Source organism: Mya arenaria, chromosome 15, assembly GCF_026914265.1.
Source record: "Mya arenaria isolate MELC-2E11 chromosome 15, ASM2691426v1".
NCBI lineage: Eukaryota > Metazoa > Mollusca > Bivalvia > Myida > Myidae > Mya > Mya arenaria.
The window spans coordinates 38,854,545-38,878,285 of NC_069136.1; the positions used below are offsets into that span (position 1 = coordinate 38,854,545).

General features: G+C 35.7%; 1 protein-coding gene and 1 long non-coding RNA gene across 3 annotated transcripts; both read right to left on the minus strand.

Annotated features, from left to right (window-relative positions):
- Positions 1 to 758: 758 nt before the first annotated feature.
- On the minus strand, positions 759 to 9,005 carry LOC128218965 (uncharacterized). Of its 2 annotated transcripts, XR_008258522.1 has the most exons (6): positions 8,928 to 9,005; positions 8,215 to 8,350; positions 7,865 to 7,968; positions 5,115 to 5,192; positions 2,858 to 2,964; positions 759 to 1,550 (listed from the first exon to the last, which is right to left on the minus strand). It is a non-coding gene; the product is annotated as an uncharacterized LOC128218965 (long non-coding RNA). The 2 variants fall into 2 exon arrangements; XR_008258521.1 differs by lacking the exon at positions 8,928 to 9,005 and having other exon boundaries at positions 8,215 to 8,596.
- Positions 9,006 to 21,153: 12,148 nt separating this feature from the next.
- On the minus strand, positions 21,154 to 22,842 carry LOC128219361 (uncharacterized). Its single transcript, XM_052927168.1, has one exon. It carries the CDS (start codon positions 22,840 to 22,842, stop codon positions 21,154 to 21,156), a length of 1,689 nt encoding a protein of 562 aa, XP_052783128.1.
- Positions 22,843 to 23,741: the final 899 nt, after the last annotated feature.

The following is a 23,741-nucleotide window of genomic DNA, read 5'->3' on the forward strand; positions in this document are numbered from 1 at the left end:
GTGAGCTCTTTTATGTCATGTTTCTACAGTACCGTAGGTTTCATACAATATCTAAAATTGATCAAAATAAATAAAGTACCATTATACCTATTTCTTAAAAGTGCCGTTTCTCATCTGACAATACCATTCAAAGCCATCATTTCAACTATGAATTTATTTTTAACTTTCAACTTTTCTATAGCATATGCAACAAAATACACCAAAAATACAAGCCATGAACAATATGATTGTTCAACTTGCATTATCTTTGGCCTTTTGAAACGACCATTTTCCAGTTTTGTCTATTTGTAAGTTATGCCCTGAGGAATAAAGTATGACTGTATGAAAATAAAAAGCAATAAAAACACTAAAAAAATGCCCCAACCCCTGTAATTTCTAATACAGTAGTAAAATCAAGAAATTCAACATTTAGAGCTGCACTCCCACAGATATACCGTTTTCACAACTATTTTTGTTTTTGAATGAGCAATTTTTTGCGTAATTATCTGCAAACCAATGATAAAAGATTGCTGACAAAAGATCAGATCACAGATTTCATATTTCCGTTCAAAAATTAATGTTACTAACGGTTTAAGAAAAGTGCATAAAACATCAATGTTTTAACTTAAATAGAAAAATCTGCCATTTAATTTTTCGCAAAAATTGGATGGTTCCAATCCAAGACATAAAATGAGAAAAGTTGTCAAAACGTCCAAAATGTGAGAGTGCAGCTTTAACGTTTGAAAGTTACTCTGTTTGCCTCGTGCCCCTAAACAGGGTTTAATTATATTATATGCCCTGTATATTTGATTGTATGATTGCAGTAATGGATACTGGTCTAATTATCTTCTGACAATTTTTCACCAATTTTAAAGAAACAGAAAACACATATTAAGCTCATATAACGCTGTACAATTTAATCTCATTCATTAGGATGAGAAAAATTCCCTAAAAATATTAATTGTGGAAACATATCTCATTTAAATACATACAGGAAATGGCGACATCATTTACCCTTTAGTATGAAAAATGCAGTTTCCTGATATTTGAATAGCGGTTCTTTATTTAAGCATCTCAATTCATTCAACATACACATAGTATGTATCAAGTTTCAAAGGAAACCAAATCATCGTAACGATGGTTTTCAAAGCAAATATTCACACTCTTGACAAACTTCTTTTCCTAGTTTCAACTTTTGAGACTTTTTGATGAGCCTGCACCTTCCCCCTCTTATGCTGTGGCTTCAAGCAATAAAGCTACCAGCTCAAGTTGCACAACTAATGAACAAGACTGCTGATAGTCGACAAACTGCACACCTGATGCCATGATAAATCATGTCCATCGACTTCCAGAATGAAGAAATGACGCAGCACAGAATTGATTTCAATTGGACCTCTCTGTACTTTCATCCCCTTGTTGTAGTCAAAGACTATATCTGAGTGTGCAGTGCGGGATCTTGAGAAGCTTTCTGCTCCTCTGATGAAGTAAGTTTGGCAGAGTGTGAAACTCCTGTCTACTCATATGCCTGGACACATGTGATCTATGTCTTCTTGTGTGTGCCCAACCATCACCTGAATTTTTTTTAGAGGAAGTTAGTGCTTGATTACAAGTCAATGTGACAAAAAAGGTCTTTCATTTATGCCACCAAGAACTAGTATTCCAAGTTTCATAACTCGTATGTTAACTCAAAGCAATTGAGCAGAAACTGTTTGGTAATTAATTTTAAGTCACTGCTTCCACTTATACTATCAGTAATATTGAACGTGAACCGACTGACCCAAATGCTATTCTAAATAATTTTTATGTGCAGAAACCTTAATCCTATTGACACAAAAGTAATCCAATAGTATGTCTTCACAAAACATTCTACAACAATATTTTGTCAATTTAACTCAAAGATTGATTATTGTTTTTTTGTCAGACAAACACAGAGATGGCCCTATATCGCTCACCTGATTTGAGAAAGGATTCTAACTTAGTTATTGTTTGGACACTAACTGGACACTTTTGGTCTGACTTTATAATGCTGCTGGTGAAAATATTAAAAGTCCCTAAATAATGGGCTTACAAAAACATGAAATAAAATGTATTTGTTTAAAAATTACAAAGGGCCATAACTCTTACAATATTTAAGTTTGTATTGAGCAGAATAAAAGGCTTTGCCTAAAATACAAACTTAAAACTATATTTACAAGTAAAACAAAACAAGAGCACCGCGAAACGGAGCATTATACGCCCGAAGAAGATTCGGCTCGAGGTCCTTTTAATGTAGTGATGATTTGTATAAAGTTATTTGAAAATCGCTTTATTAGTTACCAAGTTATGGCCCGGACACGGAATTGCTAACGGACGAGTAACAAAGATGTGGCCCGGACACAGAATTGCTAACGCCCCTCCATGGTGATTCTAGTCTTTGAGGTATGGACCTGGAAATTGCGCGCGACACATCCTTTTAATGTAGTGATGATTTGTATAAAGTTATTTGAAAATTGCTTTATTAGTTACCAAGTTATGGCCCGGACACGGAATTGCTAACGGACGGACAGACGGACGGACAGACAGACAGACGGACAGACGATGGAGGCCATAACATAATACGACCCTTCGGGCGTATAAAAATCTACAAATATGTTTTTTTGTATCTGGTTTTTGAGAGAGAATGATCGGAAGAAAACATCACACATTCACAATCATATTAAAAAATAATTTAGTTTTTTTTTTTAAATTATATTCTATTTCAAAAACACTGCAAAAGACAAGACACTTACGTTTCAATTTCTTGATTTAATACATTGATGATTATCAATTCTTATGAACCGAGATGGGTCTTACACTCTGACCAGTGCAACGTGCATGTTCTTAGTTGCTCAGTTATTACCTTTCTTAAAATTCTCCTCTTGATCTGAGCCACGCCAAAATGATGGGAGATGCTTTTGTTGTATTTTCCATCGGAATGTATAGCACCTCTGTGTTTCTGTTTGTCTCCTGAAATAGTAAAAGTTTATTAATAATAAGCACAATAATAATAATCAGTGACTTTTACTGAAATTATTTTCACCGATTGTGCCTTGCACATTGGGGAACAAAGTTGACTTCTGAGGAGAAGATTTTTCCATATAGACATATAACAAAAAGTAGCTCCGCACCCTGGAGCAATGATTTTTATGAATCAATATCCGGTGAAGAAAATTCATACAGGGTATTGAAACATTTTTTTGCTTCAAATGAAGACTTTTAAAAAAGATAACTTAACTAGCTCTTCATCATATTAAATAACAAGAGGCACATCAGTGCCTGTGCTCCACTGGCCAAAAGGTTCAAGCAAAGACCACCTAACGAACATTTTCGTCAAGTTTCATAGAAATACAATCATCAATTTTTGAGGAGAAGTTATTTAAATTTTTTTTTACTTTAATAGCTCTGGCTGCCATGTTGTGCAGTGGACCGAAATGATTTGGGCAATTTGAGTAAAGGAGCACCAAACAAACATTTCTGTCAAGTTTTATCGAAAAAAGGTCATCGGTTTCGACGACAAGTCGTATAAAGTTCTTTTATTTTTTAACTCTCGCAGCCATGTTGTGCAGCGGACCGGAACCATTTTGGGGAATTTTGGTTAAAGGGCATCCCGATGAACATTTATGTAAAGTTTCATCAAAATCTGATAATCGGTTTCTGAGAAGATGTAGTTTAACGTTAGTTTTCTATTCTTAGCTCTGGTGCCCATGTTGTGCAGCAGACCAGAACTGTTTGGGCTATTTTGGTTAAGGACTATCCCAAGTAACATTTCTGTCAAGTTTCATTGCAATACGATCATCGGTTTCTGAGGAGAAGTCGTTTAAAGGTTTTTCTATTTTTACCTCTGGGGGCCATCTTGTGCAGTGGACCGAAACCATTGAAGCAAATTTGATAAAGGACCATCCAAGGAACATTTCTGTTAAGTTTCATCAAAATCTGATCATCGGTTTCTGAGAAGATGTTCTTTAGAGGTTTTTCTATTTTTTTGCCCTGGCAGCCATGTTGTGTAGCGGACCGGAACCATTTGAGCAATTTTGGTTAAGGACCACCAAAGGAACAATTCTGTCAAGTTTCATCAAAATCTGCCTATCCGTTTCAGAGGAGATGTCGTTTAAACATTTTGCTATTTTTAGCTGTGGCGGCCATATTGTGCAATGGACCAGAACCATTTGAGCAATTTTAATAAAGGACCACCCAAGGAACATTACTGTCAAGTTTCATCAAAATCTGCCGAACCGTTTCAGAGGAGATGTCGTTTAAAGATTTTGCTATTTTTAGCTCTGGCGGCCATATTGTGCAATGGACCGGAACCATTTGAGCAATTTTGGTAAAGGACCACCAAAGGAACATTCCTGTGAAGTTTTGTCAAAATCCGCTCATCAGTTTCAGAGGAGATGTCGTTTAAAGTAAAAGTTTACGCACGCACGCACGCACGCACGCACGCACGCAAGCACGCACTCACGACGGACAATCTGTGACGACATAAGCTCCATGGCCTTCGGCCAGTGGAGCTAAAAATTAGCAGTCTATGCCGCACACGGGGCCCCGCATTTGATCTTTTACCATAGTTTGATTGAGAGTTAAGTTTCACATCGACAAGTCTTTACAGGTCTATTAAAGCTGCACTCTCACAGATTGAACGTTTTGAAAAAGGTTATAATTTTTATCTTGGAATGAACCAATGTATGCAAAATGCATGGAAACCTGTGATATAAGACAGCTGACAAAAATGTCTTTGAATTCCCGTCAAACATGTCCGAACCAAATTCAAACTTTGGATAATCACTGTGATTCACGATGAAATTCAGCACTTCTTGCCCAGTATATATACGTTTACTTTAAGCGGAAGGCAAATTAAAACAAACACATTTGTCCGAAAATTAATCAAGCTTTAAATGGTAGTAGAATTGTCATTTGTTCATGTAATTTTCAAGAATCAGGAAAGGAAATAAATGTTCTCAGGTTGCCAATTTAGTCTCGATCATCTAGACGCTTGTATCCAGATCTATATCGTTCATTGACTCTAATTAGAGCGGCTTCATGATTGAGACTAGCCGGTTCTTTGATAATTGTTACGATCGAACAGTGGTTGAAAATGTAAAGTGAGACCAGTTTTTTACCTGTTATTGAACAAACTGTTATGTTGGCAGGACTGTCCTCCTCAGCAATGCAAAGAACAGCAATGACTGGCTGGCACTCTGTAAAATGGCGATTAAAACATTATGTCCAATTAAAACTGTCCCATTCTAAACAATCCATCAGCAATATATATAAATGAGCTGCGCCATGTGGAAATGTGTCTTGGGAAGTTGACATCATTACATGGAATGATGTCATAAAGATGAGCAGAAGACATTACTTACTATGCAGTAAAAGTTCTTACTTTAACAGTAAAGATATCTTTTTTTGAGGAAATTAATCAAAGTGAGCTCTTTTATGTCATGTTTCTACAGTACCGTAGGTCTTGTACACATCTATGTTACATATATAAATAATAAACAGGAATAAAATGAGGAGTTGTGTACACACTAATTCCTCCTTATGTACTGTGTAACTCAAGAAAAACAATTCATAATTCTAGTAAAAACAATCCATAATTCTAGTAAATCTCTAGAATTCCCTTACTTTTCTCGCTGTACAAAAATGAATGAGGAGTTGCAAACAAGCAGGGCCATAAAACTTTTGCCATTTAAACTGTACCACAACAGCAATTTAAAGACAGTGATACTCATTGATGGAATAGGCACTTAGACAGCTACATTTTCTGAGAAATGGAGATCAGACTAAATTCTCCAGAGATAATTTATAGCTTTATTTGAAATAAAGAACATGTTACAGTGTTTATGTTAAACTTGTTACTTATCCCTGATAACACAATCATTACCTTCAAAATGGTGATAAAACAAGAGGCACATCAGTGCCTGTGCTCCACTGGCCAAAAGGTTCAAGCAAAGACCACCTAACGAACATTTTCGTCAAGTTTCATAGAAATACAATCATCAATTTTTGAGGAGAAGTTATTTAATTTTTTTTTTACTTTAATAGCTCTGGCTGCCATGTTGTGCAGTGGACCGAAATGATTTGGGCAATTTGAGTAAAGGAGCACCAAACAAACATTTCTGTCAAGTCTTATCGAAAAAAGGTCATCGGTTTCGACGACAAGTCGTATAAAGTTTTTTTTATTTTTTAGCTCTGGCAGCCATGGTAGTGCAGTGGACTGGAACCATTTAACAAATTTTGGTTAATGACCACCCAAGGAACATTTCTGTCAAGTTTCATCAAAATCTGATCATCATTTTTTTTCTATTAAAGGGAGGTAATTCAGTAGTAAAATGTAATCAAAGCTATTAAAGCATGGCATTTCTTTTCTAACCATGTTGATATTATTACAGTCTATTCAAGCAAGATGCCTTTTGTTTTTACATAGTACCCATAGGTTCTGAAAAACAAGGAGCACTATTCCCAACAGAAGGATGTCACTCCCTATCACTGCATGAGCATCATAATAAAGAAATGTTTACTCAAACTGCAAGCTGCTCAATTGAAATAGGTATTTACCTCAAGCATACAGTTTTATAATGTGGCAAAATAGTCGGACTACTAGATTGTCATTCGGACTAGTAAAATATGCCATTATGCTAGTCCAACTGGCTAGTAGGTTAAAATGTTTTTCGTGAAGACTGCGGACGAGAAGTCCTTAAAGGTTTTTCTATTTTTAACTCTCGCAGCCATGTTGTGCAGCGGACCGGAACCATTTGGGCAATTTTGGTTATAAGGGCATCCCGATGAACATTTATGTAAAGTTTCATCAAAATCTGATAATCGGTTTCTGAGAAGATGTAGTTTAACGTTTTTTTTCTATTCTTAGCTCTGGTGCCCATGTTGTGCAGCAGACCAGAACTGTTTGGGCTATTTTGGTTAAGGACTACCCAAGTAACATTTCTGTCAAGTTTCATTGCAATACGATCATCGGTTTCTGAGGAGAAGTCGTTTAAAGGTTTTTCTATTTTTACCTCTGGGGGCCATCTTGTGCAGTGGACCGAAACCATTGAAGCAAATTTGATAAAGGACCATCCAAGGAACATTTCTGTTAAGTTTCATCAAAATCTGCCTATCCGTTTCAGAGGAGATGTCGTTTAAAGATTTTGCTATTTTTAGCTGTGGCGGCCATATTGTGCAATGGACCAGAACCATTTGAGCAATTTTAATAAAGGACCACCCAAGGAACATTACTGTCAAGTTTCATCAAAATCTGCCGAACCGTTTCAGAGGAGATGTCGTTTAAAGATTTTGCTATTTTTAGCTCTGGCGGCCATATTGTGCAATGGACCGGAACCATTTGAGCAATTTTGGTAAAGAACCACCAAAGGAACATTCCTGTGAAGTTTTGTCAAAATCCGCTTATCAGTTTCAGAGGAGATGTCGTTTAAAGTAAAAGTTTACGCACGCACGCACGCACGCACGCACGCACGCACTCACGACGGACAATCTGTGACGACATAAGCTCCATGGCCTTCGGCCAGTGGAGCTAATAAAAACAAATATACCTTATTAAACACTGTTTACTATCACATCTGTACCCCCCCCCCCTCTCCCCTTCTTACATACCTAAGCGACCAAAGTAAAGAATGAAAGGTCCACAAGGCCAATTATAAACCATGAACCATGAGAATCCTGTTTACTAATTTGATTTTAAATCACCCAAAAGGCTTTCTACACATAATGGTTCCTTAATTTAAATCTAGCCTCCAAAGTTGTGATTTCATTGAAAGACTTGAGATACCTTATTTAAAAAAATGACGAAAGGAAAGCTTAAACGCAGAAGTCTGGACGGGTATACGAGCCTGGAAATAAATACACAAAAGCTCACCATGCTGCTAAGGATTCTTATATAATTCCCGGCCCAAGTTCAGCTGGAGATGTTGATTCCACACGGCTGGATAACCGGCCCAGTGCACCCAAGCTTGGCAGTATCTGCAAGAGGAGGGTGTATATCTGGGAAAACGCATTTATAATCAATTTGCGAAAGTTCTTATCCGCCATAAGTAGTGAACATGTATGTGGCTTATAGATTATCTGAAATGAAGTTTAATAAAGGAGACAAGGTTCGGTCTGGGATCTAAACCTGGATTTTGATGCTGAAATTGTAAGTTTTGTTCAAATGAAGTATAAACTTAAAGTGAGTACAGAGATATCTTGAAGCCCAGATTTATCACTTACCTGAAGTTTGTAGGGCTACAATTTGCTGTAAACTGCAGGAACTGTCCCCATGAGCCTTTTGTCTGTTAGGGGAATGGTGGCTTAGGTGATTGGTGGTACCACTCTGCATTTCTTATCCACACACAACACAGTGTATCTGAAAATGACAGAGAATGGCCATGCACTTATGAAAGCTATGCTAGAAATACGCCGTTATGAGTGTATCAGATGACATTTCCACACAGAAATTGTGAGGCCACCAATACAGCAGTACTGACATCAATGACGAAAACATATATATCTGTCATGGAGCTGTGCTGGTTCTGTGGCGTCAAAACCACTGCAACTTGGCAATTCACTAGAAACATCTTTTCAGAAAAAAGAAACAACCAATACTGGGTAGCCTTTGTCACCCAGTGAATACCCAGAGCATCTAGTTACTTTGAGCATCTATTTACTTAGAAGTACAATGTAGCGTCATTAAGATCTCAAATTAACAAAAAAGTGTATCCGAAAGCTTTAAATACTGAACGAAGTGTAACTTTGAGGCGGGCTGCGAGCAAATACTTTCAAGGGCAGAAATCTCCCAGAAGTTTGAAAAAGATTATGCAAAGCTCTAGCTTGATGATTTTGGCCGAATTTCAAATTGTTACTCAGTAACACGACGGCGTAAATTTAATCAAACATCAATATAGTTACACAGGAAAATAAGAAATAGCTTTAAACTCTCTCACATTCATGGCAGAGTGTCTGGTGACGGTTAAACATTCAGCCTGGTGGCTGGGGTAACATATCTAAATCCCTAAATGGATGATCTGATCCCAGCCAACAGATCAGCGAAACACGAATTGTATTGCGTGTCCAGGGGGGGGGGGGGGGGGGTCCCAAGGATATCTTGAATATTGTTTTATGATTGATAGTATATTTATAAAATATGAGATGTGAATATGTTTCTATCATGTATGAATTAGAACACTTTAGATTAGTACTTCACAACACATGCGACCACTTCGCACTTGTAGTGTTTTTTCACGAATATCGGAAATTGTGTAGTGTTCCTCATTGTTCTAGCTAAAGTCGTATAATTTATTTCAAGAAACAATACACTTGTACAACACAAGTGTTTTCAACATTGGACCATTTTCAATCCAATATTCATTATTATTCTTTGTCGAACTGAATGATATTACTGGCCAAATAATTTAACGTGTAGTCCATTGAAAAAAATCCCTTCTCCCTAGCACGAGTACGGTGGGTTTTTTTTTCGAACACCGTCACCGCTACATCAAGATTTTAAAAGTAAGGGCATGCTATTGAACTCTTTTGTCGAATAAAATGGTACGAAACCTTTACAAATGTAAATAATGTTTTGTTATCATGTAGGTTGCCCGACTTTTTCTGGCAAATATAACCATTTGACCTTAAAATCTAAATAATATCTTGTTCAACTAGTTCTTGCATGAATAACATTATATATTGTTGAAAATATCTAGACGAATTCGAAAGTAACAGGCATAATAATGTAAATTAATTTCTTCACAATCGTTGTACAATGAATTCATATTAATCTAAGTATATCATATATAGTCGGGTCATAATGCTAAAAATTATTGGAAATGGCCGCAATGTAAATTGCTCATGTGTTTTAATGTTTCTTAAATGAATATGTCGCATTCCTATACCTCAAGGTCAAGTCAATGACATTTAAAGGTCATAGTACAAAAATGACATTTTCTCTAAAAGTTTGTAGTTGTAGTATTTGATGCTAATGCAAATTCATTTATATTCAATATGTGATGACATAATCATAAACGGAATATTTCTTTACAACATTTCTTTAATTGTTAAAGATGCACTCTTACTCCCAAGTCAGATTTAACACAATAAATTCAGTAGCCGCCTTGCGGTTTTGTTCACAAAGCCGGCACACACAGTTCATTCTCAGTTTGCATGTTGTGTACTGAAAAGTTCCAGCTTTCCATGACACTCGCAATAAACCTATCCATGAATTAAAACAAATTAACAAATAACTACCAGGTAATTATGGAAATATAAATGTCATTTTTAACTTAAATTATTGATAAATACAACTTATATTGCAGTCAAACTGGATAAAATATCAGGAAAATGTGTCCTGTTCCAAAAAGTGTGTTTTGAAGTTGCAGACAATAGTCCAAAGACCAAGAATTTAAGTGTTCAGACAGGGGCAGGCAAATCTTAAAAAAAAATCAAAATTTTAAAACTTAAATAAAACTAAAATTATACAAACCTTATATAAATCATGTGTTAACTTGAAAATACATACAAGAATACAATGTACACATAATCAAATGCTACCTCAGAGAATCATTTTTTTCAAGAACTACTTAAAGGGGTACTGCAACCCGCAAGCCTTTCGTTGTGGGTCGACACCTTTAAACCTCTTTCCCGCACATTAATTAAACACGTCTTATGTTTTGTCAGTGCCGGTTTTGATGACCAGTATAAATCCAAAAGCAGTTTTTCTGCCAAAATTTACCCAAATGATTTGGATGAATGCTTAACAAGAAAGTGCAGTGTACACAATCAAATAAAGTATTTAGTGTTCCAGCAATAATGAGCAATCTGAAATCTGACCCCTTACATTCCTTAAATATTCACAAAGTGTTAAGTTCTTGTGTTTGTTATCTTTTTATGATTCAAATGGTAAAAAAATGGTGCAAATGTGAGAAGCCCTGAAGAAGAAAACTGATATTTTAATAGAAATAGTGATGAAATCACTGACATTATGTTTACTTAGCAACTAAAGCAACAGATCAACCAGACCTACCAGTATGCTAATCTATATTTAACTGCTAAATTTTAAAAACCCAAAACATACAGATAAGATATGTGGCGCAGTTGTTTACATTGTGTGATTTAAATGCATATATTTTTGTTGGTGATTAGTTTAAATCCAACTGAAGCAATCTCTTATCAATATAAACCTTAGTTCATCCAACAAATTAAATATTTGAATGTTAGAGGATTTGTTTTCAGAAGATCAGCAATAATGTTTTTTCTTTAATTGTCTCAATGAAAAATGTAATGTTCAAGTTTAAAGGCGCTGTTTTATCTGAGAATTTCCCTGGGTGTGAACCGCTTACTGTGTCCAAGTTATCCAAGCTGGATCTAAGACATTACTACAATATGGGCAATTTGCTCTGCCATTTTTATAGATAATACCCGGTAGTGTATTCCAAAGGTATTCTTTTGGTACATTGAACTCACAACAATATTTGAACTCCTGACGTCCAGCACCGCTGTCAGATTATCTAATCCAACCACTATGCCATTGCATGCTCTTTACTGAACAAAAGATAAATGAATACTCACAATTTTGAACAGTATTTTTTTTGGTCACAGATAGCAACCTTTTAATCCCACTTAAACCTGTCTTCCCATTTTGGCAAACAGAGAATTTTTAGAAAATTTGTTATCTGATGATCCTGTAAATTTTGTGTTGATTGACTAAATACTGTTCGAATTTAGCAAATCAAAACTAACATTTTGGGTTTATTCAGTGTAGACCCTAAAATATCAATTTTGATTTATAAGTATGTAGGTTTGTTTAAAAGCTCAGTACAGTTTACTTTACTTGTTAAGTTATCCAATTTCTGTAAAAAAATATTACTAAACTTGACTATAAAATACTGTAGGGGGGCGTGTCGTAAAGTTAAGAAAAAATCCAAATAATGCAACAGTCAATTGCAGCATGGGCCCCCAAGGTCCTGCTAATAGCGGGGACTTTGACTTTCGGTCCAGCCAATCCCAGGTAAAATTCCCGCTCTGCACAGACAAACAGCTGGTAAAAGCCCTGTCAAATGAATTATGATCATTTCGTAACCGCTCATTGTTATTTAATACCATTTGAATTTACAAAATAAGTTTACTGTAAGTATAAAACATAAAAATAACAACATAAACAAAGTTAAATCTAGTAGTTGTATTCCTTCTTTATTCCTAATAGTGTAGTGCGATTTGCCAATAAACTCTGAAACTATGACAAATAGAAACATTCACACTAGCTATTTTTTTATGTTGCGAAGGAAATATTATAATTAGGCTGAATATTAAATGTAATAATTTTTTAATTCATAGATGTTCTACCATTGAGAGGAATTGTGACCTTAAGCCAATATTTTTTAAATATATAGACCATATTACTTTAGAATTTCTTTTTTATTAAATTGCATAGAAGTATTGTAAAATGTAGTGAGTTTGCCGAATGAGATTATGCGCTTTTTATATGCTTATTGTATTAAAAATGTGCCGATATGTTTAATTTTGTATCTTGTTATTGGAAATTAATACCATAAGGCCAAATAAAAAATAGGTGTGTTTCAGGTAACACTGCTAAAAAAATAGGGTAGGTAGGTCGGAATATTTTTTTTTTTTTTTTTGATATATTGATTTCAGTAACTGTTGACTCAGAAAGTAACAAAAATAAAAGTCATCAATTTTCAGGTTTATCAGTAGTTTTTAAACATGTTACATGCTTCAAAGGAAACATTCTTTATTTGTCTGGTTAAATACTTTTGACAATGGTGGTTGGATTTCAACTAAGTTATGGTACACCACTCTCCTATTATTTGAGACTTTCCAGGAACGGTTTTACTTTTCTTTATGCACCCGTTTGCTTTCAATCACCCTCTGTAGAATACTAACCTCCCTGAAACATAATTACATGAAGAGTGGGACAGCAAATTTACCATATAAGCCATTAGCCAAGGAAACCTCAATGCTGTCAAGAGGACCTGGGGGTTCAGGTTTGAAGAACAAGTAACATGCAGGTTTTATTGCCAAAATTGTACACTTAAGTCTGACATATCAATCCGAAAGTCAGCATCTGACACATTTGTATCTGACAAGAAAATATAGTTCAAGAATTGAAACATACCTGCCACACAAGCACAAACGTAATTCACCTTAAGAGTTCGGACATTCTATAAATTCCGACATCCATTATTATTTTCAAAAATAATTTATTTTAGGTACCTAATTTTCGGACACCCAAAGGACATCGACTGAACTTTTACAGTTACTAAGTCTCACAGACAAAAATTATTGATCTTTATCGTTACAATGCCTGGCTAGATTACCTAACCGTATATATCACTGTGATAAGTTAGTTGGTTACTACCCATCCTAAACGATTTATTGCCTGGTGAAAAGGATGTGTGATATATTCAATGGAGGATTAAAGAAACAACAAGGGCAATGCAGAGATTAAAACACAGACATGACATGTTTGTAAAACGATCCGCCAATTAACTTTGAAACTTGTATCACACTTTTAATATAGACTTTATGAAGCAATAATCGTACAGTAATACTCATTGAAACATCAATCATGCCACGAAATACCAGCCAATTTTTCCACTTTTCATTTCTACACAAGAGCCAATTTCAGCTACACATTAACCCCTAATTGACCGAGAATCTGACCATGTGTTTAATCATGTTTTCATATCTAGGGAGTTGCTGTAGTTTGGGTCAAGATTTGGAAGAATGTATTTAATTTTGCCCAGAAAGACGTGAAGAAGTATCAAGTGTTAACTACAATTAATTAAAATTACAGAGTACTTAATTTAGTAAAACTTATTATTTACTTTTTCTTAAACAAAAATATGATGTTTTTAATGAGTAACATTATCGTTTTAGACATACATGATGTTAATGAAAATGGTATGCTTAACCAACCGTTTTATTTGTAATGAAAATGTAACCTATATTACATTATATATGAATCTGGCCGTCTTGTAGGTCGAATTATATTTAAGGGTATGCTTTACTAAGCGTATGGATATTGATTTTAAAATGTCAGATTTATTGGGTTCACATTTTTTAACAAAAACACACACTCTTATTGTTCATTTTTAAAACTTTGTTGTTTTTATTTCACTGTAAAAAATATTGAGTTCGTAAGTATACGTATACACCATGGAAAATGGGAAATACAAACGAAACTTGAAAAAATATATCACATTGGCAAAACTGAATCTCCGAATGTTAAATTTACTTCAATTTTGTTCATATTATCATGAACACATGAGGCGGTTAAAATGCATTTTCGTATAACTGATTGGGATTTGTTTTTGCAATGTTTCAATCTAAAAAATTGCTTAGTTTTGTGTTCATCTGGCATTGTCTTCATACCGTGACCTGTGAAAGAACATGTTTTGACCGACATAAACTCACAACAATGGTCGCTGTCCTTGAGTGACTCCTTTTCTGTAAAATATTGACCCACCCCCACCCCAAATAATAACATGACTCAGAACGTTACTGTAAATAGGTATTTAACCCCAACGAACAGAACCGACTATGTTGGTCATTTAATATGTGTGCTCTTAAGTCTTAGTAATACAGGTGGTAATGCTGCAGCTATTGTTGTTGATACTGCCACTACTGCTTCTGCTATTGCCAATGTCAACACCACCGTCAGCACCACCACAACCACCACCACCACCACCACCACCACCGATGATGATGATGATGATGATGATGATAATGATGATGATAATGATGATGATGATACCCCTAAACTACTGCCTCTCCTGCTGAATTGTTGTTGTTGTTGTTGCCACTTCTACAACAACAGCTACTACTATTCCTTCTACTAACTATCATATAACTTCTACTGATGCTGCTAATCTTGCGTTAATCAATTATATGTTGCTGTGAATGAAGGAACTAAGCTTTTTGTATCAATGCGAAGACCCTTCATTTATCTATTTATAATGAGCGCAAAATACAATGAACCCTTAAAGGGACTGTACACCAGATTCGCACCAAAAAAGTTTTCTTCTGTAACGAATCTCAGGACAATTATCTAATGGACTGTGTTACGCTTTATCATAATTGTAAAAAAAAAAGTACCAAAATGTAAAAAAAACTGTGTCGGAGACCGGGTTCTTCAGTTAGTAAGTTTCAATGCAGTGTACACATCGATGCCAAGTTTATGTCAGTTTTCGAAAATTTTCTCTTTTTTTCCGCTATTTTATCATCGGAGTATAGCCCCTTTAAGCAGATTTTCGACATCCACAGATAAACAACTCCCCGGTATCATTTTATTAAATATACATGAGTCATAACATTTTGAGCCGGAAGTTGATAAGTTTGACTGGGGTTTGTGATTCTATTTGTTTCAAAAAACTTCCTCACGCCGGCCAAATCCTAAGAGCCTCTTATAGAACAATACCGTACTCAAGTTGTTAAATTAAACGACTTGATTACGGTATTGTTCTATAAGAGGCTATTAGGATTTGGCCGGCGTGAGGAAAATATTTAGCTGTCGGGGAACTAAGAAATATAGTTAGTACATTTGTACTTGATGTTTTCAATCTTTAAACATAATTAAACATAATAACAAGAGTGTGGTTTAGATAGTTAAATATTGTTATCAAGGAGATTGTTCATAAACAATATCAAAGATGTAATGCTTAGCTTAGTTAATTAATAATTATACTTTTTATAGTTAAGAAAATCATGTCAATACTTAATAATAAACTATTATTGAATTTTTATTTTTATTTTTGACAAGTGTCGTAATCAACAAAATGAGATGAAGCGTTAAATCTAAGAACCATGCACTATAGAAAGATTTTTCCGAAAAATGACCAAAATTATTGCTCCCCTGAATTTCATGCTGGTCGTAATGGCCATTAAATGAAATGAATTAGCTGTAACAGCAGATAACTGATAAAAATTTCATGGAGAACCAAGTCAGTCCTTTAACCCTTAGCACAAAACCACTGAATGGAACATAATGCATATGCTGCTAAAATCCAGGTATATGCTGGCATACAGGGGTTTCCTTCTTAATTGAAAATTGGATAGGATTTCTTGGCATGAAAACAATAAAGTCAACACATTCAATGATACAGGTAACTATTAAATGTGATGAATTAAAGTTATAAATGCAATACTCAAGTTACAATAAAAAAACACCAGACACATTAATCCTGCATAACAATATCCATGCTCTCCATGAGATCCTCGTGGGTATAACTGAGTTATGTGACGTCACACAATGGGACTGTTTGATCTGAAGCCGATAAAAGGTGTTTATTCATTTCAATGCATGTATAAAATGGTGTTGAATGGGATTTTAACCATCTTGATGAAGGAGCTACAGTGACTTATAGGCGTAATAACCATTGATAACTACGGATAAATTAATAAGTGGTAAAATGCAGACATGAAGAAAAAAGGCAGGTTTACCATACATGTAAATAAAATGTAAAAATGGTTATTTTCTATGAATTCGTAGAGCGAAAAATTAATTATTTTAAGGTGTCCGAACTCTAAGGTGAAGTACGGTAAATACATTCAAAAAAATCCAACTCTAATATTGTCAACTTTACGTACATACATTTCGTAACAAATGCTTTTCGTACCCAAATCACATTTTTTTTCAGGGAAAAATAGGTTAGGGTCGGCGGGAAAAATAGGGTCGGTCGGGTAACCTGAAACAGACCTATTTTTTTATTTGGCCTAACAAATAATTTAAGGTTGTTTTTTGTCGGTTTCGGATATAAAGTATGCAGAATATGAATCAAGTGAGAAAAAAACAGAACAAAATTTTGTTCGTTTTAAACAATTCAAACAAATATAGTCAATGAAATAGGTCAAGAATGATCATTTATGTAAACGTAATTTTACTAAAAAATACATCGCGATCAGTCTTTAATTATTGTTTATAAGTAAGCAAAATGTAAGAAAATAATTAACATATTTTGGTAGTATAACAAATCATTTCTACTTTAGCATGATATATATATATCTAATAACTATTGAGTAACATAAATTATTGGCTTGTTACTAGTGAGAATTCGAGTAATGTCTCCCAATTGGTGTCTTGGTTGCTGTGCAATATACATCCAGGTTCGAACAATACACTTAACGAGGTGCTAAGTGTACTATTTATCACCTTGTTAAATGGTGGTTATTATATGAGCAATTGACCTTACGACAGGATTTGATTGACAGGTCCTATCAGCCAATCAGAATGTAGGGCTGATAAGCCGTGTTGCTATCCGCCATTTTGTCCGTCAAACTGACCAGAGTCCGTCATATACATGCGCTGGCAATTCCTCGCCTTTTTAAGTATTATGGTAAAAAGGTGTTGTCATGGCACTTGTAATTCGGATACAAGGTAGCCAGGCCGACTAAAGATGGCTTACAATTCGTTCTGTATTCGAAACCAGTGAGTAATTTAGAAAAATGCAAGTGCTGTATCAGACTCTGTGGAAGACCTCATCAACAGCTGAACTTGGAAATTTTGAAAGATCGTTCAAAGGCGAAACATCTATACGTCTGTACAAAAGTATTTTTTTGAACAAAACTACTTATTTCAATCCGCTCAAAATTTATTTAATACTGAAATTGTCCGTGCATGACCTAAATAAGTGTTACTATTTTTAAACTATAAACATCGTACATTTATGCTTTGGCTTGTGTTGTCAAATCGGCATTAATGGCCATTTAATATCAGGTTCAACATGGACACGATTGATTTCATTCAAGATAGAGGTATTTTTGTTGATACCGTTATGTAGTTTTTATAAACTGCTTTGCTTTCAAAGTAAATCAGGAAATATCGTACAACTAGATTTTTGTCCGAACCATCGCATGCTTCCGAATCTCATATACTCTTATGGTTCCTATGTAAACAATGGCTTTTGTAGCTGTCATTCCGACACATTTCATAGATTTCTTATTTTCATATCAGCACTTTGTCGACGGGAAATCCAAACAAGAAAACACTGACCCTCAAGCAGCTACTGTATTTGACCAGCTCACACCAGCTAGGCCTCCTCCAAAACTCAGATAAATATTTGAGCCACCAAAACAAAACGAGAACAGAAGGGCGCCGACTAAATTTGATGTTACTTAAGAAATATTCCAACTTAGGGACTTATAGTTCATAAATTGCAGAACAATGCTTTCAATAGTTTCCACGTTGCATGATAAAATATGAAGTTTAGTTTGTTTTATAAAACTTTAATTGATAATGAAACCTTAAAACATAACAGCCCTGCTTATCATTTTGAAAATTTTGATTTTAATACCAACTCAATCATAACAACTCCGCCATCTCCGAGAAAGGCCGAGGTGTTCTGTTGGATATCAAATAGATAAAGGTTACACGGTACTATTAACATATCCTTTATGTTTGTAAACTCCTAAGCAGTAATCTCCCTTGGTGACAGCAAAAATGCCGAGTTTTGAAAAATTAATCTTGAGCTTAATTGTTTGTTTTGAAAATGTCATTCGAAGAAATGAACTCCAGATAATTCCCCTTTGATGTATAGTGATTTATCCCCGTTCTATACACTCATATCATGAGTGAAATGTGTTACAAAATATAAACCAAGGAATTAACATAACATGCCGGTACAAATAAAAGGTGAATTTCATGCTAGTGAAATCTATGTATTAGACCATTGACTCTATTTCATCCGAAGAAACGTATGTATATTTTAAAAATACGCCTCCGACACTAGGGAACATTCGTTGTAAGAACAAGAGAAACGAAAATTATACACAATATGACTGTGGTAGCAAAAAGATTTATTTTTTATTTATTAAAAAAGTCGAATATTCGAATACCGATTTTGACATTTGAATACCAAACGTTCGATCGACTATTCGAATATTCGTTTGCATCCCTAATATATTTGTTATAATTTTGTTTTAACCGGAGGATTAGCTTGGGGGAAAAAAGAATATCTTTAATTCCGGGCTTAAACTATTGTAACAATATTATTAACCATAATGTCCTTCGAGCATATGTACACCCAACATAAAACACAATATTATCATTGAAATAAAAACCATTTTTGGTTATCTGCATGCACTTTTTTCTTCTAATTTCATTGCGCCGACTTGATGCTATGCATCAACTTTTTTCTTGTTCATATTGTAGCCCCGTTAACTCCGGCATGGCATAGGCCACTATAACGAGTGCCTTCCCGGTACTCGCATTGTAGCCCCACCGACTCCGGCGTACGCCGCTGTAACGAGTGCCTTCCCGGTATTCGCATTTAAGCCCCGCAGACTCCGGCGTACGCCACTGTAACGAGTGCCTTCCCGGTACTCGCATTGTAGCCCCGCCGACTCCGGCGTACGCCACTGTAACTAGTGCATTCCCGGTACTCGCATTGTAGCCCCGCCGACTCCGGCGTACGCCGCTGTAACTAGTGCCTTCCCGGTATTCGCATTGTAGCCCCGCCGACTCCGGCGTACGCCACTGTAACTAGTGCCTTCCCAGGTACTCGCATTGTAGCCCCGCCGACTCCGGCGTACGCCACTGTAACGAGTGCATTCCCGGTACTCGCATTGTAGCCCCGCCGACTCCAGCGTACGCCGCTGTAACTAGTGCCTTCCCGGTATTCGCATTTTAGCCCCGCTGACTAAGGCGTACGCCGCTGTAACGATGCCTTTCCGGTATTCGCATTGTAGCCCCGCTGACTAAGGCGTACGGCACTGTAACGAATGCCTCCCTGTTATTAGCATTGCTGTTCATCAAATTGTTGTCCGAATGTTTTTCACCACGTAATCAATAAAAAAAAACACTAAGGTATTTTTGGGGAGTGGGTTAGTCCGCCCCATACCCCTATGGATCAGTATGGGGTTGTTAAGCCCTAAGGAAATACAAATAGTCCCACTTATAATTTGGGATCAATATGTTCATAAAAATAACCGATTAAAGTCACACTTATATCTGTACCGACGTTGCAAAGGGTAAATATTCAAGCATGCATCGGTGGTTATTGCAAACTACTGTCATAATAAGGCATGGCTCATATTCATACTTGATCCAAAATAAATGAACATTTTTTGGTTCATTAACATCGGGTAGAAATATGGCCTCAATTGAATTATTTCAATGTATTTTGACCTGAGATGTTGACCTATTAAACTATTTTAAACCAGCCCAAGCCCATAACCGAACGACTTAGAATGTCGGGAACACATACCATAATTTCCAAATGTCGTAATCACGATTAATAATATCAAGTATTACTGAAGTGGCCGTGTAACAGAATTATTTTACCACTCATACAATAATCGAGTATTATCAAATGTTGTACGGTTATAAGAACACCACTTTATATTGTTTATTTATTAGAAGCTAAAGCTATATATGTATGAGCAAAACATAATGTACATGTGGAAAAATACCTTCGTAATTGTAGATATTAAGGAATAATAAAAAAAAAACTTAATTTAAAGCTGCACGCTCAATGATTGAAAGTTTTGACTATTTTCTATAGTTTTTGTATATGAACTAGCTAATACATGCAACAATGCATGTAAACCAGTCATATAAGACCGTTAGTAAGGGTTTTAGCCATAAATCATTAATTTTCGAACGGAAATATGAAAATCTGCGATCTGATCTTTTGTCAGCAGTCTTTTATCACTGATTGGCAGATACTTACGTAAATATTTGCTCATTCAAATACAAAACAAAAACTGCAAAACGGTAAATATGTGATAGGGCAGCTTTAAGATGCTTCATAAATATGAATATAATTACGGAATGTAATTGTAATAAATTTATATCGAACTATAGATACAATAGTGTAATGATAATAACGATTATAAGATATCCAATGTCTACTCCACGAATAGCACACACAAAGCTATTCAACCATTTATCACGAACATATTAAGTACAGTCAATGGGTTTGGACTACCAACACAAACAGTTATTATAACAATTTAACAAGAAAAACAGTCAACATGAAAAGGAAGCATGTATTAAAGCATCACGTTCATTCAAGTAGTTAGATATTTGCCATTAAACAACAAGATATATATCTCATCTGTAATAAATGTGTCTGGGATACTATATACGATATATAGCTCAGAATAAGGAATTCAATTATTTCACTTCGTTAAATAAGAATATCACTGTACTGGGTAGTTTTATTGCAATTCATAAATCTGAAGTTTTCTGTTCCCATTGACCATGTTCGACACCACAAGCTTTGTACCGTCCTTGGACACAGCCACACGACGGGGCCTGCTCATCTCCACTTTACAAGATCCAATCAATCTTCCAGTGGGAGACAATTGCACGATAGAGTTAGTGTCCCTACTACACACAAACACGCAGTCCCCGGGACCTACACAGACACCACGAGGTATCTGGATGCTGGCGTGTCTTACTACTGTGGTAATAACGGTGTTGCCGCTTACGTCGTGAAAATTAATAGAATTATCAGAAGAGTCACTGAGAACCACAATTTGACGGTTTTGAATGTACGTAGTGACGGCTTCTTTATATTTCAACTGTTTCATTGGAAGATTGGGCTCAAACTCCTTCTCCCCTAAAGTGCCGGAAACCTTGCCCACAGGGTACTTGTGTCTGATTGTGGTAGCACAAAACCAATCTCCCGGCATGGTGGATATAGTCTCGTATTCACGATTGCAGTGAAAAGAAGGTAATTCGATGATTGTGTCATCTGCGTTTATGTTAAAATTTAAGATCTTACGGTAACCAGCGGTGGTAATAGCAACATTTTTATCACTAGTTGTGACAATGTCTTGTGGTGTTGAAGCAAGGAGATGTGTAGCCAGATTGTTTAGCTGCTGATCAGTCACTATAAGCCTGCGGTCAAAATTATCGACAGCTACAATTCTGCCGTCTGGAAGGAAGTCTAGACCGGAGATGGCAGGTTCTTTATCACCATCTTCACCCTGCTTCAAACTCCTAGACGCCAACAAACGTAACATAATAGGACGTACAAACGACCCGGATGTTGCCTTGGTGAACGTCTTCTCGATGTGGAGTGAACCGATGTCATCCCCGCTTTGTATGAAAGAAAGCAGTGTCTTGTTGAATTCAAAAATGAAATCCAGAACATGTTTATCGGACTCTTGTTTTGAAATCGCATTTTTGTGTTGTCTTATCTTTTTGGTAAACAAACGAATTCTATTGAAATCGTCAATGTTTGTAGCTAATGTTGTATCAGTATCTTTAGTAATTGCCGTTCGAACTATTTTCTCTTCATCTATTTTCTTTGATTCAGTCTTGACTGCATCACGGGTACTATGAACAACGTTGCACTTGAAATCATCAAACAGTTTATCTATCTCATTTTTCATGATATCGATTTGTTCGGGAATGACTTTCACCTGGCTGCGGTAAGCTTGGATTCGTTTTTCATCACCTTTGTCAATATATTCACATCTGCCATGTAAATTTGCAAGCGATATTTTCATACCTGATTTGATATCAGTGACTTCAGTGCATTGCTTATGGTACATTACACCACAGAGTCCACAACACATTTCATCGTGGTCCACACAGTATATGTTTAAATCGTGCTTGTGTTTGATGCATATTTTCCTTTGGTCTTCTTCCTCCAAACCTTGTAGATCGTGTCCAACCATGATGTCATTCAAGGAGTGGTTCATTGAGCACTCCTCACACTGGTGTTGTTGGCAGGTTTTACACAGCACCACCGCATCATTCCACCTCCCGTTGGTTCTACAGGGATCACAACGTTTTCCCTTCCGACCGGGAACGTTGTCGTCGGCACACGTTTGATCCGAGTCGACAGATCGTCCCCCGACTTGATCGTGTACGGTCGTTTGGTAGCCCTCAGCCATTTTGTTTATGTTTAATATATCAACAACCTTTGTACTGATTTAAGTTCTTTCAGATAGTTACACCGTTTAGTTAATTATTAATTTTGTTAAAGATCATATGCACCAGTTTTCGTAAAGATAAATTTTTAACACAAATAAAATTCCTGCTCATTTCACATCTCGTTACGTCTGGTGAATATGTAAAGTAACCAAAGCCGTTAAATTGAAATTGTATACTGGTAGTCAAGATAATGAAATGATGGATTTTTCGTTATAATGTTACACGATCATGTGCTTCTATTGTCTATATATGACGTTCACATTCAGTCGTTCAACACTTGGATGCTCATTGTAAAGATATTTGTTCTTCTACTTCCTTGACCATAATATAATCGTCTACATTTAAATCAATAGCGTAATTTGCGTTGCTGCAAGCTTATGTTGTGCTCACATAATAGCACACAAATGTAGAAGTTATAGAATAAAGCAACTTCGGCTATTTAAGTCAAGAATAAAAGCCATAAATTCAACGCTGGTGTTAAAGGGACACCCTCACAATCTACAAAGAACAGTATAGAACAGAATATCAACAGTTTTGTATTATGAAATAACCGAATAAATAGAACAATAACTTGGGTAGTTTTTCCACATGCTTTTGAATTTAAGAGTGAAATAAAGTCAAGAGTGTAATGACATATCAGCATTCTAAGCGTTAAATTTACTTTTTATTCTCGTCTGACCTTGTCTTGGGAAAAAAGTCTAATATGTTTCAGATCAGTATTGACTTATAAATAATACATCAATAAGTTCTCTTTCTATTCTGGATTTATTCAATTTTAATCCCTTAATGTATAATTCATTGCTTAAATCGGATGCGAACGAATATTCGAATACTCGATCGAACATTTGGAATTCGAATG